Source organism: Carassius gibelio, chromosome A24 (assembly GCF_023724105.1).
Source record: "Carassius gibelio isolate Cgi1373 ecotype wild population from Czech Republic chromosome A24, carGib1.2-hapl.c, whole genome shotgun sequence".
Taxonomy (NCBI): Eukaryota; Metazoa; Chordata; class Actinopteri; order Cypriniformes; family Cyprinidae; genus Carassius; species Carassius gibelio.
This window is the reverse complement of record NC_068394.1, coordinates 22,128,299-22,150,267: the sequence shown is the minus strand read 5'-3', so window position 1 is coordinate 22,150,267 and position 21,969 is coordinate 22,128,299. Positions and strand designations below refer to the sequence as shown.

The following is a 21,969-nucleotide window of genomic DNA, read 5'->3' as shown; positions in this document are numbered from 1 at the left end:
ACACTTTTTTTGTTATGTATATAATTCCACATGTGTTAATTCATAGTTTTAATGCTTTCAGTGTGAATCTACAATTTTCATAGTCATGGAAATAAAGAAAACTCTTTGAATGAGAAGGTGTATCCAAACTTTTGGTCTGTACTGTATACCGGTATATATATATATATATATATATATATGTCTTAGAATTTTGACTTGGTGAATGCTAAACTTATATTTATTAATTTTATGTCCACATTTGTTGAATATTGAATTTTTGTACTGGTTCATATCTAGTAATAAATTGACATTTAAAAAGAGATTTGGAATCATTGTTTCTTGAGAATTATTATCATCAAACTTTTCAATTGTAATTGAAAACCAACTTCTAATGCACAGCAGTGTAAAGATGTATTTCATTACAGGTATTATTATTATGACACTAGTTATGGGTCTTGACCACAGACTGTATAAAAACTGTATAAATAACATCAGTTATGATTGTGAAAAGCTATGAGAAATGGCTATCACAGTAATAATAACTGTGCAGTCTATTCTCATGAGACAGAATCAGAGAAGCCACAAAAAAAGAGATTAGACATTTTTCACCTTAATCGCTTTAATAGTTGATTATCACTCTCATTAACAGAAGTTACTTTTCAGGGCAGGATCACTGGTATATTGAAAAAATAAATAATATCAATGAAGCACCGTATGGATAAAAGGGTATGAATCCAAGTGGCCTACATTCAGTAAAAACTTATTTCTCGTTATAATTTTTATTATAATTGCAATATAATATTTGCAACTTCAAGCAGGGAAACCTACTTTGGACCTAGTTTTTTGCTAATCATTAAAAAAATATTCACAGCTCAGAAAAAAAGAAAACCAGAATGAAAATTGCCACAGCAATGACATTTTTCCCTTTTAAGACATATTAAAAGGCTTCAATAGACTATTCAGTGAACTCCCAGAATGCAACACTGCCAATAAACTCTCTATGTAACACCATGAATCAAATCACACTCAAGCCACAGGTACAAAAGGATGCAAAAAATTCCAACACAAAGGCCAACGAAAGGAAAAAGTCTGGAACTACAGTAAAACACAAAGAACTTTGTAAAATCTGTATCATAAGAGTAAATCCCCAAAGGCAGGAGTCAGAATGTGTCTGGATGCTTTGCTGCCGTCCAGCCTTCAGTATCATCAGCAGTGTCACTCACACACTGCACTCCCTGGACGACTCCAAACACACAACATCAAACAAACAAAACAACAATCTCTATGAAACTTCAAACACAAACAAATTCTAATAGCCATGTCAAAAATGGGAAGGCTGTTCATTTTTGGACGTGAAGGAACAGTAGAAACAGAAACAGTGCTTGAAGAGATATGTGCACGTCTCCCCTCAGTGCAACAGAGGGTGAGGGAGAAATCTTCACATTCCGGCAGGACTTGGAGGAGAGAGTGAAGGAGGAAGAGACATTACTTCTTCCAGATGGTGTAAAACACCCATCTGAGTCAACATGTTAAGGAACAGTCAATACATGTGATGTGAGGACAACAAGAAGATGGGGAGAGTATTTATATGCAAAGTATTTATCAAAATTAATTTGACATGAACCGAGAGAAATGAACCAAGAGAAAACATTACCGTCTACATCCGCGAGAGGGCGCTATATGCTGCTCAGTGCTCCTGTAGTCCAGGGGTTCCCAAACTTTTTAGCCCGCGACCCCATGATAAATGCGCTGCTGCCCCGCGACCCCCCCCCCCCCCCCCCCAAAAAAAAAACACCTCTCGTCGCGTGAAATGTACAGCAAATCGATTTTATGCCCAGTCTCAAAGCACACGAGGTTATATTTTATTGTTCTGCGTGCAAAATCAGTGTTACAATTCTGCATGAGCTGCTCGATATCCACCTGTTCTCTCTCGGAAAGTAACTGTGCAGCTATGTTGGGTTGAACTCGTTCATTATTCTGCCATCAGGAACCAGTCGAGTAAGTCTGAGCTGCTCACACGCGTGCTCACACCCGTGCGCGCGCACACACACACACACACACACTCATGCTAATCCGCTAGATGTGTCACTTTATGCTTTCCATGGTGACGCGTCATTGCTTGTCACGTGACATACCGCAGCAACAACAGAGCTGAATGAATGATCTGCTTTTGTCATTTTTCCTTTTTTATTCAAAATATTAACAAATTTGTTAGATATGGCATGAAATAGCTGATATTCCGATTGTCAAATATATGCAAGTGGAAGTGTTTTGTTGTTTAAACACCTTTATAACGATCGCGTTAGTTGAGCTGTATGCGCGATGGGCGCCGCTATCTTAGTTTGTGCCGCAGACGCAGTTCAGAGAATCAGATCTGTTGGATTTACAACACGTGAATTCATCCACTTCTCCCGAAATACATAAAAGTAAGTGGCTGGTGAACTGGGAGAATAATGGAGTAAACTTTAAAGTTACTTACACAATGTGTATCTGATATGAATAAAATGTGTCTAATTATAATGAAAAAGATTATTATTGCCTCTTCCTTTGATATCAGTGTGTATTTTACAAACTCTAAATGTATTGTTTTTTCTAGTACTTATATGTCTGAAACCTAAAATAAACATTATGTGGTTGAAAACACTGAAAAGTTGTGATGACAGCTCTGAGCGCACTTGTCTCTGGCTCAGCGCCAGCCAACTCGCGAGAGCACATTTGAATTTCACGTCATGCACTGACCGGTGTGGTCGTACACTCCAGGGACTAGCCTAGACTGATCACACCGGTGTGATCGTACGTGCGATGCGAAAGAGTTAAATTAATTGAAACAAAAATATATAAAGCCTATATCGAAATCATCTCGCGACCCCTGCGCCGGGGTCCCGCGACCCACCGTGGGGTCGCGACCCCTACTTTGGGAACCACTGCTGTAGTCTACCACTGAGCAGCATATAGCGCCCTCTCGCGGCTGTAGATGGTAATGTTTTCTCTTGGTTCTTGGCGTGTATGTGTGTGTGTGTGTATACATGTATATTCATGTATAATTTTGTTTATAAAAGGTACATGTATTAATGTTTATTTTTCTTTTAAATGTTATATCTATATCTATCTATCCATCTATCTATATAAATACATATAATTTAAATATTTTTTTTAACTTTTTGTTCAACAATATTATTAACCATTTAACATTTAAATAATTCTAAATATAAATTCCTAAAAATTTATAATTATTTCTGAAAACATAATCCTTTCTGTTGGGCCCTGCATTGTAGAAATGCCTTATTCACCGACATACTGTATTTCTCACCCATTATAAATGTATTTCACCATGAAACTTGGTCATTTAAAAAGGATACAGCTCCATATATGAGGGAACACACACCACCTCTTTGGAAAAGTCCACTTTGCACGAAAGTCTGCACAAAAGCTTTTCGTATTCACAGAGCGCATCAGTCAGGTTCACACAGTTACCCTGCAGGCAGAAAACAATGCATTAAAAGGAATGAAAAACAGCAAAACTTTACAGTGAGCAGAACTACCTGCCCCCCTCACCTGTGTGAAGTACTTCCCACCAGGCCGCAGAACTCTAATGGAGAGGTCAAGGATGAGTCTCAGGAACTCCCATGTTGAATCTATTGAAAAATTTAGATCATGTGAATAGATTTAATATTTGTATGGCTCAGTCAGAAACACACAGCTGCATATACAGTGCACTAACCTTCCTCCGGTGCTGTAGAAATAGGGACAGCCGTCAAGTCATTTATGACGTAATCAAATGTCCTCCCTTGCTCTGCAAACTTTTTAAGTACGGGGACACAGTCTTGTACCAATATCTGAAACACAAAAGGGGAAAATTTGATAAAAAAAGAATGCTATTCATTCATTGTTAGCCAAAAAAAAGCTGGAAGTTGTCCAGAGTTTGGGCAATTTCCCTCAACTGTCTACATTGCACTTGTTTCAAAAGCAGGAAATGGGCCTCATTGTAAATTCAAGGATAAAAATATGTTTAGCAACTTATAAATGAATAAGAATGTGTAATATAGTCATTATAGTATGACATTATAGTTATAAACTGAAGCTGGGCAGGTGCGTTTAGAACTGGGACCGGGATAAAATGTCACTGCACAGATCATTCAGTTCTTACCTCATAACAATCTCCCTTCAAGTTATCTAGAACATTCCCGCATGTCTTTCTCATGTGCTTCCTACATCCATCAATCACCAACTCGTCAATGTAAATATTTAATTAAGGAAAGTACATATCTAAAAGTTACAAAACATGAAGTAGTTTTCCATTTAACTGCAGTCAAGTCTTAGCATAAAGGATATCTCAACCATGGTGATCATCTTTGGTTTGAGCTTCACCGCCTCATGGAGAATTCCACCGTCTCCTCCTCCCAGAATAAGTACCTCCTTCCCAGCATAGTGCTCTTTGCCGCTGCCCATAATGGCCTGAGTGTAGGGCAGATCACTTTCTGCCAGGTCTGTCATTTGATTACACTAAATTACCATGTGTTCACATGACACAACATCCCTGAAATTTGTAATGCATTTGAAACTAGTAAACAAACAAGAACCTTTTTACTTACTGACATCCCCATTAAGAATGAGCATATTGCCAAACTGCCGCGAGTGCAAGATTTTGATGTTCTGGTAGGCAGAATCCTTCTCGTAGACAACTTCATCGATATCGTACTCCATCAACCTGCCGTCAGCAGTGGGCCAGTATCGGTCAACATCACCGCCTCGAATCAGCACAGGGAGTCTGACAGAACACATTCAGTTAAACAGACCAAGATAAAGTTCCAGAGAATACATGCTTGAAATGTCATGGGGGCGAGTAAACAATGAAGGAATTTCATTGCATTCATTGAATTTAAAGGCAACCGATTCAGAATGAAAATACCTCTTGATCCTTTGGATTTTTCCATCCAGGAGAGCCTTCAATTTCTTCTCCAGTGCATTCAGCAGCTACAAAGAAAACATTGTCTTAATTATGACCTTCCAAATAAAGAGAAACAGGAAGTAAACACATTTTAAAATGGTTGAATCACTCTCGCCTCCTGGCTGATTTGTTTAGAGGTCAGAAAGTTGTACAATACAAAACAGTTTTTTTTTCCAGGAAGCATGCATTATCCAAATAAAAGCTTCTGAAGTCTTTTGAATTTCTATTCATCTTAACTCTTATTTCTTAACTCTTATATTATATCACACTTTCTCCAAAAATATTAAGCAGCATAAAGCTGATGATAATAATAAAAAGTGAGCCTATTAGATTGACATCTGGTTCATGTGACACTGAAGACTTGAGTAATGACTGCTAAATATTCAGCTTTACCTAACTACATTTAAATGTGATTAAATGTAATGACTGTGTCCTGTTGTTATCAAGTGACAAGGAACAAGTGCAAATGACTCCTTTCTTAAAATCAGATATCCCAGTTTTAAAAGCTACAATATAATGATGGTAAATGTGAAAATAATTTGACAATTGTTTTAAATGCTAAAAGTGAACGTGGGGGGGGTGAATATTTATTTTGAGATTGAAGAATTAATGCAACAGGGTTTTATTAGTACTTTTAAGATGAACATTAAGTTATCATGCATCTCTATCAATCCTGATAGCACCTACGTTCTGTTAACTCACATTGTCCACTTGCACTACATCATCCCCTTCAAGACACTGCAGGTCAAAGGTCACCAGACCATGGGAGTGCATTCGTAAGATGGCAAACCTGATTACAAGGAATAGAAGCGCAATTAAACCCTCAAAACTGCAGTCAAACACTTTGCCAAAAAGTAAAACAAAGCCCAAACAGCTGTGTTTACAGCGAGTCACAAATAAAACAGGAAGTGAGTTCCAAAGCCTTTAAATCCGATGCACAAAGCCACTAAAAATCACAGTGCACTCTTCTAAATGCTTTCCTTTGTTGCACTTAACTGGCCGATCAACGGTCATCCTAAACAGTGTCTGAACACAGGAGCACACCTGGTGTTTTTAGTGGGGCGTTTGTGTGGTCAGGCATCATTATTGTCAGTTAGCTTCAACATTACACTTAGCCGTTACGGAGAACATGAAAAAACTCCATGGAATGTCCTGATCAAAAGGAAACTTGTCTCTTGTTTTTCCTAGCTGATGAGTCATTGCTAAAAACTCTATGTAATGAGAGGGGATTTAAATTCTGGTTCCTCCTCCTTTCAGCTATACAAAACCTGTTGAACAGATTTTGCATACTGCGCCATGTTGCGTAAGACACTGATGTTCTACTGAAGCTTTGAGGCAAAGCTGCTCACCTGCCGTTCTTGCCGAGAAACGTTGCCAGATACCCGTGTCCCTCCGAGTCATGGACATTCTCTGTCATTTCCTGCTCTTGAAAAATAGACTGTAAGCCACGTACAGTCGCAGAGACGTCAGCTAAACAGAGAGAGGGACAACAGACAGATTAATTTAACTTCTAATAAAGAAGATCTTTTGACTGAGAGGAAAAAAACTGACACTAATGCCAATTTTACTGCATGCGGCTCAACTCATTTGCAGATTTAAGATTTCTTTTTCTTTTTTTTTTACATGCAATAGAAGACAAATTCCTACAGGTTTTGAACGACATGGCATTTTCTGTTCTTTTTTTGGTGAACTATCCCTTTAAGAACTGACAGCTTAAGTCACCATTCACTTTAATGCAACTTTTCTACTTTTAAAGTGTATAGTAAAGTGACAGCGAACAAATCATTTTCATTTTTGAATAAAATACGTTTAATAATCGAATGAAATGGAATCAAATGAATTATATTTCGTAATTTCCACCATAATTCTCATTTTATATGATAATTAATTTCATTCCAGGATTCAAATTGCTCTTGAATAAAACCTAGTAACCTTTAACCTAGTTAAGCACATCTACCCAATCAAGCCGATTCATATTGATTCCTATTATTTCGACAGCTTATAAAAGTAGGGTGAACTGCAACGTACAGATATGCTTATGCAGCCATAAATTTATTTTATATTAATCCAAAACATAGTACATGATAGTCTGCACCTGTCACACTGATCACAAAACAGATATGGCATGCTTGTGTGTATATCGAAGTATGATCGATGTGGTATGCACGCATGAATTCTCATCTTATCTTCTTGCGATATTATTAGACAGTGAAATAGAGGCACGGCTGTCAAAAAAAATAAAAAAAATAAAACCCGCTAGATCCAAAATATTTAACGTTACGGGAATAGTGCCTATAACGAGGTCACGCGCGGTTCATTCATAAAAACAGATAATATGCAAAAGGCAATATATGTGTTAATATAATTCGTCTGGTAGTCAGTGCATATGTATGTTCATTTATGAGCTTCATTCAAATACATGATACAGAGCCAACATTAGCCTCTGCTAACACCGCTATGCTACCCCCAGAAGGTCAATTATCAGAGCAAACGTCAGGAGGACATGCACAACAAAAAAGCCATACGAATACAATAACACATGCATCCCGTGGCCATCTCGGCAATGCAGCAGTGGGACTGCAGCCTCCCTGCTATTATAAAGACAATAAAACGCTTACGGAGCAGTTGCGAGGAGGCCCGCATGTCTGCAGTGCAACACGAGCCCTCCTCTTCCTCTCCTCTTCCACTCGCCCCCTTCATTCACTTCACTGAAATTTACCTGGCGCACGGAGTTTGAAGTCAAGGGTGTAATGTAGCACTGCCATGATGGGGTAAAGCCGTCTGCCATGCCTGGATGAGGCAGCCGGAGGTGAATCGGTGGAGAGTCTGTGGTGACAGAGGGGTAGATGACGGGTGTGTTGTGTTCACTGCCGCTGCGCTAGTGCGCTGCGCTCTGTCCGTCTGTCTCTTTCTAGTCGAGCTCGGAAGTGGGTGGTAGCACTGGGCAGGTTGATTCAAATCAGCGATTCGAATCTTTTGACTAATTGCTTCACATAAGAATCGTTTACGGTCAGTGTATATTTTGGTCATTTTATTATCTATCTATCTATCTATCTATCTATCTATCTATCTATCTATCTATCTATCTATCTATCTATCTATCTATCTATCTATCTATCTATTTATTTTTGTTTCAAAAACAAGAATTCGCCTTATTTATTTATTTATTTTATTTTTTATTTTTTTGTTGTTGTTCAGGGGTAGAGAAATGAATGAATAATCGATTTACACACGTGGGCGGGAAATAACCGCCCCTTTCTGCTGATTGGTCAGTCAAAGATCAAACCGTGCCGCCCGTCATCATCAGGTCTTCTGCAGCAGCAGTATTCAAACCGGTCCTGCAAGCACCCTACAGAACCTCACATTTTTGCTTATGTTTCCCTATACCTGACAAACCCATTTTAGGTCTTGCAGTCTCTACTAATGAGCTGATGAGTTGAATAAGCTGTGATAGATGAGGTAGACAGAAAATGTGCAGTGCTCGGGGTGGGAAACAGGAAGCCAAACTGGGTTGTGTCGAGCTATTCATTAGTCTGGTTGTTTGATGAGAAAAATATTAAATGTAGTTGCCATAAAACGGGTTAAGAATCCCTACAACTGCAGCAGCAGAGGACTGGTATTCTGCCTTGAGGAAGTGCAGAACAGTGGTTTTCAAACCGGTCCTGCGAGCACCACCAGCAATCCACATTTTCTGTGTCTGCCTCATCTATTGCACCTGATTAAACTCATCAGTTTATTGGAGGATTGCAAGACCCGAAATGGATGTGTCAGATATAGGGAGACATACAAAATGTGATGTGTTAGGGGTGCTTAGAGGACCTGTTTCAAATGAACTGCTCTAAAGGCTTATTTGGCCTACCTTCTTTTGTCAAAACACACACAAAAAAATTTCCTGCTAACACTTACCCATTTAATATCAGGGAACGGTGACTTTCACTTTTCATTCTATAAGTGGATGCAAATCTGTCATAAAATAATCTATGCATCTCGTGGTGTATATTCCAAATGTACTGAAGGTATACTGTAGTTTGGTGAAAAACAAACCAAAATGGCAAGTTATTACATTTATGTAAATCTTGTGTTGCATTCATGAGTTTGCAGGAGCTCGCGTCATTCACAAGTGCATGTCTTTTTGAGATATCAGTCATTTTTAATTGCAATAAAACATAAGACTTCATTATAAAACTCAGAAGAGTATGTATTTTAACATCTCTGTTGTTCTCCTGTTCTCAGTCAGAATTATATTTTTTGTGTGAACATTATACGCCTATTCAGGGGCGGATTGACATAAGGGCTAGGCGGGGCTGAAGCCCCAGGGCCTGCTGATTGAGGGGACCCCACATGATTACCCGACATGACAAAAAAAAACAAAAAAAAAACAACAACATTATAAACGAGGCATTTGTTGCATCCAGTGGGGACATAATTACTGATTATAATGACTTATACAGTCTTTAAATGCATTGCTTTGCATCGTGCCATATAAACATAAAACCATGTCTGCATTTGTGATCTGAGAAATGACAAACAACAAGCGCTACTCTACACTGCTCAAAACTGACGTTTGAATCATCTGTGGCAAATCCTTTGAGATTCAGAACTGCCTCAATGTAGTCTACTCTTTCAGGATCAGGAAACAGTCCTCCAAATGCACTGCACACATATGAATCAAAGGCCATCAAAGGCCAAAAAAAGTATTTTCACTTTCACAACGAAACAGCGTTTCCACGACATGGCACCTGTGGCAACAGCGAGTATCAAAGTTCCGCTTTCTTTCTTTGCGAGAACATTTGGGCGGCATTATGCAAATCTTCTCACATCGTGACTTAGACATGTGGGGGCGTGTTTAAACAAAGCATTCAAGGAGGGCGTGGCCAAGTCTTAAATAAAGAATATCTCTTTGGATTTGAAACTTTATTCTTTGCAACTTTAGGGATCTTCTCTATTTTTGAACAGCTTGTAACACTCCAAAGGGAAAGGAAAACTTGAAATCGCATTATATGACCCCTTTAACTGCAGAAAAATATGAATTAAATAATTAATAGCCTGTTATATAATTGAATATTAATATTGTTAAATGCATTTTAATTATTAAAAAATATAATTTGTTTTAATCTGTTATTTATTGATAAATAATGTATTTATACCAACTTCCCTAACCCCATGCAAAACATTTAGGGTATTGTGTGGGCCAGTCCAGCCTGGATGATTGTCCTCTTCTAGGGCCAGAAAGAAGACCTAATAATCAAACAATTAAAATAAACTCCTTATGGGAGCTATGCTCAAAAATTGTTGCTAATTCCAGAAATCTGTTTGCCTTGACTTCATATGGCATTAAGGCATTTATTATTTTAATGTGTTGTAGCCTGGAATATTTGTATTTATTTATGGTGTCATTTTGTCAACAGCAGACACTTGAAAAATAATAGTAACGCCCTTATGTCATTTTAACTGTGTTAAGCCTTATGTATGATGAATATCTTTCCCTCTTTCTTGTGAACAAGATTGAGTCACTGAGCAAATAATCAGTTCCTTTATTCAGATGCTGTTTGCTTATGCTGTAGCCATATGCCTACGTTTTAATAATTACTATTTGAATTACTAAAAGCATTTTGTATACAGCTTAGCTGCAAGTACGTTGACTGTAGTTATCATGCCTTTAACTGAAATCAGAAACGTAAAGGCAGGAGGTCGGCTCGTAGGGGATGAACATGTTCTGGACATTGACGTGAATGCTAATGATTCGTTCAATAACATCGACTCGTGGGTAGAGTGGCCCTGAAGCGCTCAAACCCAGTCTGACACGTGTAGCGCAATCTGGTTCCCCAGGGTGCAGCGTTGGGTTATCAGATGAAATGATCGCATATTTTGTGAATTATTCTTCCTAACCGATAGTAGTAGATTAATTGCAAGTGTTTCCCCAACCTATACACTTTCAAGTATGGAGATAACATGTTCACATGTTCTCTGAGATTTTCATGATGAAGAGAAATCAGTGCATTTAACATTTTATGACTTTTGCTGCCTCTCATATTGTGGCAGTTTCAGATGGTAATAATACTATAATATTGATGTAGAACAATGTGACTAATGATTGCAATATTAATGTTTTTAAGATTCTCCAAGAAAATTAATAGAATATCATGTGCAAAATACATGGTAGTACCATGGTAATTTGATTTAGCATGAGTCTGCGCTCAATTCTTTAGTCTTACTACAGACCAAACCTGTTCAGTTCTTGTTTGTGGTCCACAGCACTCATAAAACCACTCTCTACAGGAACGCCCTGATTCCAGCCATTACATAATTTCCCTTATAATTCTGGCTGTAATCCAAGCATTTTAATTGCTAACTGAACTAGAATGAGTAGCACGTTTTTTGGGGGCATGTGCATGTGATCTAACCAGTTTCTTTTGTTGTCATCTATAATTTAGAAATAATGTAACTGAATCCATTGGACTGTCCTGATGGCCAAACCCTCCAAATATATAACCTCAAAAAACAAAACAAAAAAAAAACACCTTGTGTACTAAACAAGTACTTAATTGGTACTTAAGATAATGTCAAAACATCAAACAATTTATTGATAAAATTACTTTTTTGGAGATACTAGAACACTGGCACTTTCACATGAAAGTTTCATTTTGTTAAAGATCTTTCAGGAACACATGAAAAGGAATTTACGCCTGCAGTTATCTTCAGATAAAACATATTTGAGCATACAAAACGATGTACAAACATCTCAATAAATATCATGCTTACAAAAATAGACAGTGTTAAACTAATCGTTTTAGTTCAACATTATTGCAAGAACCTTGCTGCTAGGGTGCAAACGGTCAGAATATTACAACATACATTATTTACAACAAACCAAGGCTTTCAACACACAACCACACACAGACACGCAATCATTGCATCCTGTCAAACTGGAATTAACACTCTCAGTTAAGAAACATCACAAACAGAAAATCTATTAACCAGACAATGGCCATGCAAATCAGATTTCTACATCAGTAGTTTTATTCTTTCCCTAAATTTGTTTTTCAGTCATGACAGACTGCTGTAGGATAGAGTTAATTGGAAGTGCAGTTATTTGGTCTCTGATGGAGGCCAAAGTCATTATTACAAACACAAATCATTCAAAAGAAAAGAAGTTTACATACAAAATAATGCCAATATCATGTGCAATAACAAAGCAAAGAAAGTGAGTGAGTGCAATGAGAGGACAATTGTGAATGCTGCAACAAAAAACAACAAGAGTCAAAGAGTGAGAAATATTTCTTAGGAAAGATGTAGATGTTTGATAAAAGATACTAAGATGAACCCTCCAGGGAAAGAGAGCGAATCTTTTTTTATAGCAGATATGAAATGACTGGTGCTGTGTCTCTCCATCTCTGGCTACACATCCCGATGGATGATCTTAGTCTCTGCCTCTTGAAGTGGGATGTCCTGTCAAAACAAGACACCACGATTAATGATGTGCATTAAATTATGCAACACACGCCTATGATCATAATGATTTTTTAAGGCTGAAAGCATAGACAGACTTTTTTTTCAAGCTGCCAAGCAGAAGCCTCATGGCATCTTTCAAAAAATATTTGCATCTTTGATTATAAAGTAAAAAAAAAAATGTCTGTCTTTGGTTTGTCGGTTTAAATACTTTTTTTTTCTGTGGAAGACAAAATGGTTTTTCCCCATATAGCTAAACTGCCTCATGATGTCTTGCTTTCAGGTTCAGATTTTGATTAGTATATAAAAAAAAACTGGGAACACTTTACGAAATGGTTTAATTTGTTAACATTAATGAATGCATTAGATATCATGAGTTAAGAATGAACAACATTTTAACAGCATTTATATACTGTACTGTATATTTTTACTCATAATACTTTAATTAAAATGTTAACTTGAAATGTTAAATAAATTTCAGACTGTGATTAGTTTATTAAAAACGAATGAAATTTTGTTAAGCAAGGATGCATTAAACTGATCAAAAGTTACAATAAAGACATTTATAATAATGAAGGATTTCTATTTCAAATAAATGCTGTTGATTTGAACTTTCTATTCACCAAAATAAAACAAGATTTCAGCAAAAATATTAATCAGCATAATTGTTTTCAACATTGATAATAATAAGAAATGCTTCTTAAGCAGCCAATCCTTTTTTTAGAACGGTTTCTGAAGGATCATGTGACACTGAAGACTGAAGTATTGATGCTGAGTAATTCAGTTTTGCCATCACAGGAATAAAAAGCATTTATAGCAATACAAAGCAATTGTTTTTACTTAGTTTGATCAAAATACGGCTTTGGTAACAAAAAGTGACTTCTTTTAAAAAAGACCCTTTTGAATGGAAGTCTATAAATGTTAGGTTAGGATTTAGGGATTTAAAAATGTAAAAAACATCTTACACTTCTGCTATGAACTATGTTTTGTGGTCATCAACCGCTATAAACTGTACCTTGAATGAGTTCTGAAGGATTCGCAGGCGGTGCAGCTTTTCATTAAGTAACGGATCATTGCAGCGGTGGACGAATGATCGCTTGTACTCTAATCGAGAAGAGGACCTGTGCTCATTGACAGGTGATAGATTAGTCCTCTCCAGAGCCCTGTACAAATCCACCAACGAGTCAGCCTGGTGCCTGCGCTCCCGCTCTGGACCTACAGAGGGCAGTGAAGAGCTACTTACAATCACACCATCATTTTCTCAACAACTCAAATTTTGACGATTAAAAAAATTCCCAATTATATGGTTTAGTATATTAGTAATGTTAACTCTACAACACTCAGTTGTACAGTATATGACAGGAATTCTCAGCTCTGTCTGTTCATCAAGCTCTGTCTTTTCAGGATTGAAATCCCTTGCTATAGTAGAACTTATAATTATCTTATTAGCTGTTTGCATTAAGGAGTTACACTTCAGAATGACTATCAGGAATCCAAGGGTAAAAAAAGAGAGAAAGAGCAGCCCTAAAGCCAAATAACTCTGTTCCATCCTGAGACGACATTAACATGGACTGAAGGGACTCCTCCTCGTGTGCTTTGAGGCACAGTTGTGTTCTGAGGAACAGTGAATGTGTGGAACAGAACGGAGGGATGAAAAAGGATAGACAGGGATGAGAGCTGTCATGTTGGATTAGAAGGACTGCACCTAATATGAGGCTATTGGAGGTCTTAAGGGAGATGGGTATTCAGCTGAGATTTGCAGCTATAGTGCTTCTGAATCAAGCAGCAATATGTTCAGCATTACAGGCTACAAATACCAATAACTGGAGCAAAATGCAGCATCCTCTGAATGACATTTTGCACAAAAAAAAAAAAAAAATCAAACATAATACCTAATAAAAAGCAATATAATGAGAATAGAGATATTGCCAGGTTGAGTCAATTTTTTTTAACTACAAGTTTTTTTTTAAAGTGCATGATTCTCATTGTGACTGTAATGCCTTCTAGTAAATTACAATCAATAAATTAATAAATTTCAAAAAAATATAATAGTACTTATAATAATAATAATAACATTAATGCTGAATAAAATACTTATTATTAGATTAATATTATTATTAATACTGTATTAAAATGGCCTGTTAAGATAATTGATATCAGATTAATTATTAATAGTTATAAGTTATTCACAAAATTATTATTACTATTAAATAATAAACAAGATGCATTTTCAAATAATAACAATAATAAACTGAATAAAATATTCATATTATTATTCAAATAATATTCATATCAATACAGAATTAAAATAATGTGTTAAAATAATCAGTATCAGATTAATTATTAATGATAAATGATTCAAAAAATTATTATAAATAATAAGTTGTTATTATTATTATTAATCATCATAAAATATTTATTTTAAATTATTAAGCAGAGCTAAAACCAATTCTGCATACTAATTAAAAATAATTAAATTTTGTGGATAAATTATGAATAATTATAAATCACAGTAGTTATTAACATATTTTGATTATGATTATTATAATAATTAAATGTTAAAAATGCATATTGGTTCTATTAAGAGATAAAAAACGTAAACAATAACTTGGTTGTTGTTATTATTATTATTATTATTATAGTATTCATAAAATGTATTCAAAATGCATATCAGTTTACCACTATCAAAAACATGTTTGAAACTGGAGGGAAATTAGCAATGTCATGATAAACAGGCACCCCTTAATAAAACTACTCATAACCTATATTCCTACATATGCTAACCCAACCACTATCTTGTCTCTGTATATCTGGTCAAAGTTAGTTCCCAGTTTCCTGACCTGTGTGTCTGGCATGGGCCCGTCCCAGGTGGTAGCACTGTGCATCTGTGTGTTCAGCTGTGTTGGTGGCAGCCAGGATGGCATGAAGACCACTGTCACGGGGCAAGGTGAAACTGCGGTGCTTGCTTCCTACTCCACCACCTTCTACTCTTCCTACAGCTGTGATGGGCTTTTGGCTGGGCTGGGTGGGTGTAGTGGGTTGGATGTAGTGTTCTGGCGGCAGCCCGTGCTGGGCAGGGAGTGTCGACTGGCGGCGGAGCTCGACGGGCATGGATCGACTGGGGTCGACAAACACGGAGTCATCCAATGGCAGAGTCTGGAGGAAATGGAGGCCAGAGCTGGTGAGGGGTGTCTCGATGAGGTCCTGCCATGAACGCCGCTGGCTAGCAGACTTTCGGCCAGGGGAGCTGGCACTGCTCACGCTGCCCCCATGTGTCTCGGAGAGGGGAGAGCGGGACTGGATGGTCTCTGTGGAGGGTGGGCGGATATGTTGGGACTCCTGGAACGGACTTGCCTGTAACACAGAGGGTTGGACAACATGCACAGTAGTTGGTAGCCTGTATATTTAACGACATTTAGAGTTTGGTGCATCAAGAACCATAAATCCAGAACGAAGGACAACTATAACAAGAGGGGCATTTATATCCCTGTTTTCCATTTTCTCTGCTGTTTTCTTTTACAAACTCACCGCTGTCACCCTTAGTTATGCTCTGCCTGGAAGGAATGATCTAAGACAGCAGCACATTATGCACACACAACTCCCTTCATTAAGATTACAGAGAGCTGGAGCCAGAAGACCACTTTAAAAAAAGTGCCTTTTGACTATGAATTTACAGTGGCCACAATCATCCCCTGGGTCTAAATAATTCATGTGTCCTTCATCTCCATTCTATCCACCCCTTCACACCTCATTCTTCACCCTGCTTTCCCTCCCTCTTTTCCCCTTTATTGTTTCCCCTCATTCGTTTCCTTCAGTCTTAGTTTTATTTATGAAGAAATTAAAACTTTTATTCAGCGAGAGTGCATCCAATTGATCAAAAGTGACAGTAAAGTCATGCTACAAATGATTTCTATTTTAAATAAATGCTGCTCTTTTGAACTTCTATTGATCAAAGATTTTTAAAAAGTACATTAATGTTTGTTATACTTGAAGAACCTCAGACACTTTGATCTTCTGAGATACGGACAATACAAAGAACAGTGTATTAACAACATAAAGACATCTGTTTCCCAATCTCACTGGGAGAAGATGCAGAAAATGCAAGATGCAAGTCTGGTATCATTTGAATTGTCTCTCTGACTGGTACAATGGTCTCAATCTCGCAATAAGCAGACTAAAAGCTAAAACAGATCCTAAGAGTTCAGAGATATGTTGCTTACTGTAGTGGGTGTGCCATTCCCCAGTGTCTTTCATGCAAATTACTATCTGTCCCAATACAATCTGTGAGCATTAGATCATTCAAAAACAAAATCAGAGAGTCCAATATGGGGCGAGTAACACTTATTGGCTAGTAATACAATTACATGTCAGCAAGAACTCACACCTTAAACACAGTGCAAACACAGGAACCCAAGAAACAACAACAACAAAAAAAGAAAGACAGACAAGACTTACTGAGGTGGAGTGAGGGTAAGTGTCATATGGAGGTGGAGGGCTATCCTGTTTGGGTGTTGAGGACATCTGATCAGCGTCCTCGTGGTCACTCTCGCTCCAGTAATCTGAGGAAATGACAGCAAATATCCATTAAACACATAAGGAGTCCAATAATAATGACATTTGAATGATGTGGAAAGCAGGCAGTAGAAGTAAATTCATTTGAAAGATGTTTGGGTACATTTCTTGTCTTCATTTTAGCATTTATTCGTCAAAGGATAAAAAATTACTTCCTTTATTTTTACTGAAACGCCCCATACATGCATCCAACATGTTGTACTTCATATGCATATATTTCTAGGACTTGCAGACCAGACCACACAAAGTCAGAGTGGGAGAATAATTGATCCGACAGGCTTAGCGAAGCATGAAGGCATCTTCTCACCATGATCCTGTCGAATCCTCTTCTGCTCCGAGTGAGCTGTTGCCGCCATGTTCAGTCGACTGAGCCACCTGCGAGCAAACAAAAAAACAAACCAAAAGTTACCTGGGGAGCTCTTCAAGCTGCTGAAATGCAAAGCTGAAATAGTCTTTCGGGATGTCGCTAAAATTAGTAGCTTTGATCAGCTCATGGAAAATTAAATGAGATGCATTCATGAGGAATTGACAATGTTTCAGATTACATTATGAGTCTTTTTTGCTTCTGTAGGCATCCTGGGAAGTTTCTTTTCATCTTACCTATTCATATCATCCATGTTGTCCGCAGCAAAGTAGAAGCTCTTGATTTTAGGATGGCAAGCCTTAAAAGCACTGAAAACAGGCAAGAGAAAAAGTCAGCATTGTATGCAAAGCTGCATTAAAGTTTTTTTATGAGAACTGTTTCACTTCTAGTTTATTCCACTACTCACAACTTTTTGCGACATTTGTTGGCCTGATCAATGTTGAACTCAGGTAGGCTGACAAAGCCCTCTGCCTTCTCATCCTGAGAAAGAACAGAGATGAAAAAATTAGATATACTGATGTGTTCTAGGTAAGCAGTGAGTTTATGCAGGCAGTCTAATGGGCCATTTTGTGCTTTCATCATGAAGATGAATGACCTCGTGCCCTCACCTCTTCATTGGTGTACCAGTATAGGCAGGCATCTTTCAGCACAACCCAGTATTTCTTCCATTTCTGAGAGAAGTAACTCTTTGCATCCTTCTTCTTCCAGAGCCAACCCTCACAATCACCTTGACCCAAGTCTCTGCAGGAGATTCGCCGCTTACTAATGGAGGGCAGGGATCCAGCTGAGAAGGACAAAGAGAGAGAGAGATCAGAGACGTCAGCGTGGGCAATATAAATGAAAGGACTGGCAGGAATAGTATCAAAACAGGGACTTTTTGATGTACTGCCATACAATGGCAGAGAAATGTCTTGACAATTATTCAGAGGGAGAATCTGTGATTGGATTTCTGTAGGGAAAAAAACTGCACTGCAAAAATCATTTCTTAATCGGAATTTTGAGAAAAAAATAAAAATAATAATAATAATAATAATAATATATATATATATATATATATATATATATATATATATATATATATATATATACATACATATATTTATGAAAGATTCTGAAAAACATTCTTAAAATGACATTTTACTTTAAATGGATTCAAAATTAAATTTCTTTAAATAACACTTTATTTCATTAAAAATATGATAACATAATCTTTAATGTTATATATATATATATATATATGCAATGTGTCAAGCATTTTAATGTAATAACTACATGCCAGAGGAAGATCCAGAGATGAGGTTTCAGAGCTAGCAGAATTCAACATCTGCCATCTTACCTCTTAACTTCACTTTCTTAGACCGGGAAAGTATGGACGATCTATCAAATGTCTGAAAGATATTAAATAAATACAAGATTTAAATAATTTCATGCTGCATCCCTTAATCTTAAATTAAATCTACATTAAGTTGTCTTCAGCACACTCACAAGATAGACAGATGAGGTTTCAGATGTGGGTGTGGCCAGCGAGTCCTGCTGCAGGGTGGGGACTAGGGCGTAGTGGGCGGGGCTAGCAACTTTCTCACTTTTCCTTCTACTACGCCGACTACTGCGACGTCCAGTGTGGTACTCCTCTGTCCCTGCCTTGTCCTCACTTACATATCGCAGCAGGGAGTTTTCTGTTAATAAACATGTGGGATTATGAAACTACATGCGGTTCATAAAACAGGACAAATCACATTTTCAATAAACTGGCTGTTTTTAAAATTTAATAAAGCAGTTTTGATTCTGTCTTTTAAATAATGTAATGGTTAGAGTTGAAAACAAATTATTCAGAGGTCTCAAAGAATACTGCTAAAAGATGCTGTGTTGCACATGTACACATTTGATATAAATTCTGTCAGCGTGACTAAAGAAAACATTCTCTCTGCTCCCACTCCTTCAGCAACAGAGCCTGGCCTCAACCAATGAGAAGCCAGCATCTTGGCAAGACCTCTATGTTGGAGTTACCATGGCAATGCAAAACCCAAAAATCCCAAAATCTCAAAGAGCCCGTGAGATACTGGCAGAGAGTTCCTAGCACAAATGAGGTAAATGTAGGGGGGACGGGGACAATCTGGCCTAACAATGGCCAAATATTTTAAAATGTGCAAATGGGAAGGTCAGGGCTAAAGTGATGAAATCACTGCTTCAGCATAACCTAAGGAAAATATATTAAAGCAACATCCTACTCAATGCTCATCCACCCACATACAAACACACACACACACACACCTCTTCTGATCTCTTTTGTCAGCTTGGCGGGATCTTCATAGTCTCCAACCCAGTTATATTCTACAGGCATGGAAATAGGCCTCAGCCGTCCTAGTACACATGCACAGAGAAATCAAAACAAAATCAAATAATACATTACAGCACAATACACATATTGGGCCAAGAGTAGAAGATTAAGTATAACTCAATTTTTATGTTTACTGCAATGATTTATGGCCATTTGAATGCAATGTATATCTGTATATACAGCATATACTGTGTTGCAGATAAAAACAGCCTGCAAAGACCAAACATCATCATGTAAAAAAGCATGTACCATATGTAGTAGTGCTGTCCCTGTGTAAGGGTGGAGGGCCCTGATTCTGATCATACTCGTAACAGTACAGGACCGCATCCTCATCTAACAGGGGGAATTGCCTCCGGCACTCCTGATCCAGGAAGGAATTGGGCGAATCAGAACCTTTAGCAGCCTGCTGGCAGTTGCTGGTAAGATTTCCTATGTTGGCTCTGCAATGGTAAGTGAAATGATCTTAAATGCAAACTAGATTTTGACTGTTCCAAAAAGATAAATGATTTCCGGTGCAAAAATTACCACCACAGTGCATTTGCTAAGGTGTTTCTGGTTGCTTACTGGTTAAACCAAAAAGTTCCATCTCCAAATGGTCTCATGATATGGTCAAGTCTGGGGTCAGTAAGATTTTCTTAAAGAAGTTTATAATTTAATTTAGCAAGGATGAAATAAATTTAGCAAAAGTGACAGTACAATCATTTAAAATATTTCACAAAATTCTACTTTAATTAAAAACTTTTAATTTGAACTTTTTACATTGACAATAATAATAAATATTTCTTGAGCACAAATCAAGCATATTAAAATGATCAATGACACTGAAGACAGTAATGGCTGCTGAAAATCCAGCTTTGCCATCAAAGGAATCAATTACATTTTGAAATATATTCAAATAGACATATCACCATATCACATTTTTTAGACTTTGTTTTGCACCTTTTTTCTGTCTAGTTGTCATAATTTCTGATTTGAGTTCTTCATTGTGTTCAGGTGTGTTTAGTATGTTAATTCTAGTTTGGTCTGTATACTTAAGTTCCTGCCTGTTCAGTTTGACTTTGTCGGGTATCTTCAAAGTTATGAGTGTCTCCTGCCTTCTCTTGCTTGAATTTACCTATACATGGATTTATTAAAGACAGCTTATCTTTATCTTTGTTTTTGTGTGTGTTCATTGACACATTTAAGTGAAAAGAAAACAGATATTTTAAATTATAATATTTCTCAATATTACTATTTTACTTTCTTGATTAAATAAATGCAAACTCTGTGAGCATCAGATACTTATTAAAAAACAAAATAAAGTCTTACTGACATGTTGACAAAGTGCATGTTGAAGTGTTTTCATACACACACACATACATATATTTAACATATATATATAGTGTGCATCTGTGTACTGGTTTGTGTTGTAATACTGTACCTGGGTGTGTATGGGTCATCTGGGGGAGGGGGGATGAAGAGGTCCTGTAGAGTGCAGCTGTCCCGTCTGGATGGGGTGCTGAGGGTGCTTGATGGTGTGGCCACACCACTGCTGGGGCTGGGAGGAATGATGGGCTAAAAACAGTGGTACACTTAGCTTTAGCATTTCTAATATCCTTTAGGAAAGTTGTTCAAATATGCTTTTGCGTTTTGATGCAGGCCATTTTCAAAAGTTTAGTATTAGTTTATGCATTCAAAACTCAAACATGGCTTTGATTTTGTGTAAATAAAATTTCTTCTCAGTGTCTTCAACTTTGAAGTTGTCATGACACTCAGTGTGTCTTGTTCGATGTCAGCTGTGCAATCAAAACGGAAAAGATGAAATAAATATGTGCAATTTATAGACTGCACAGTCAAGCGTCTAAAATGACATTCCACATTTTCCTCTAAGGGCCCAAGTAAAGCATCCTGATGTGCGGGGCTTCAGTGGAGCAGCAGAGGAGATTGAGGAAAGAGGGATAAGCACCAGATTAGAGGTAAAATGTTGAAAGAAAAAAAGGGAGGTTGGTGTGTGGGGGAAGAGTGAAGCGAAAATTTGCCATGCAATACAGTTGGTCAAAGCCTTGAGGGAGGGGAAGAGTACTCTTAATGCTGCTAAAAAAAGAACAGGCACAGACCGGGGGACTATGCCATGGCATATCATCACTTCCCACACACCACTTAATCCACGTACCGCACACATCCCATCAGTACCTGCAGGGCGAGGGGCTTCCATCTCATGTTCTTGAGTAAGGCTGGGGCTGACGTGAGAGTACTTTGAGGTCGTTTCTTTAGCGTGAGGGTCACACCCGCAGGATTGCTGCGTAAAGAGTTTACCAGGTTCTTCAGCTGCCAGCCCAC

At 37.5% G+C, this 21,969-nt stretch overlaps 2 protein-coding genes across 2 annotated transcripts; both read right to left on the bottom strand.

The window, feature by feature from the left end:
* Positions 1 to 580: 580 nt before the first annotated feature.
* Positions 581 to 7,870, bottom strand: LOC127946543 (spermine synthase-like). Its single transcript, XM_052543193.1, has 11 exons — positions 7,647 to 7,870; positions 6,277 to 6,397; positions 5,630 to 5,717; positions 4,889 to 4,953; positions 4,572 to 4,747; positions 4,312 to 4,466; positions 4,127 to 4,216; positions 3,701 to 3,815; positions 3,535 to 3,614; positions 3,339 to 3,454; positions 581 to 1,495 (listed from the first exon to the last, which is right to left on the bottom strand). The coding sequence occupies exons 1-11, from the start codon at positions 7,690 to 7,692 to the stop codon at positions 1,465 to 1,467; spliced, it is 1,083 nt and encodes a 360-aa protein (XP_052399153.1). The 5' UTR covers positions 7,693 to 7,870; the 3' UTR covers positions 581 to 1,464.
* A 3,620-nt stretch (positions 7,871 to 11,490) lies between these two features.
* On the bottom strand, positions 11,491 to 21,969 carry LOC127946124 (connector enhancer of kinase suppressor of ras 2; the record flags this gene model as incomplete). The annotated part of the gene is made up of 14 exons (XM_052542425.1): positions 11,491 to 12,376; positions 13,392 to 13,591; positions 15,217 to 15,730; positions 16,832 to 16,935; positions 17,256 to 17,323; positions 17,549 to 17,620; positions 17,719 to 17,792; positions 17,921 to 18,096; positions 18,649 to 18,700; positions 18,798 to 18,988; positions 19,584 to 19,673; positions 19,900 to 20,090; positions 21,071 to 21,204; positions 21,823 to 21,969. Coding segments are annotated over 14 exons (2,064 nt in total), but the record flags the coding sequence as incomplete, so codon positions are not given.

What these genes read in the sequence shown, in the direction of transcription:
- LOC127946543 (XM_052543193.1), bottom strand. Translation starts at nt 7,692, where the DNA reads ATGGCAGTGCTACATTACACCCTTGACTTCAAACTCCGTGCGCCAG. An exon ending in ATGTAGTGCAAGTGGACAAT is followed by an intron (nt 4,954 to 5,629) that starts GTGAGTTAACAG and finishes TTTTCTTTGTAG; the next exon opens with CTGCTGAATGCACTGGAGAA. An exon ending in TGAAGGGAGATTGTTATGAG is followed by an intron (nt 3,816 to 4,126) that starts GTAAGAACTGAA and finishes TTTGTGTTTCAG; the next exon opens with ATATTGGTACAAGACTGTGT.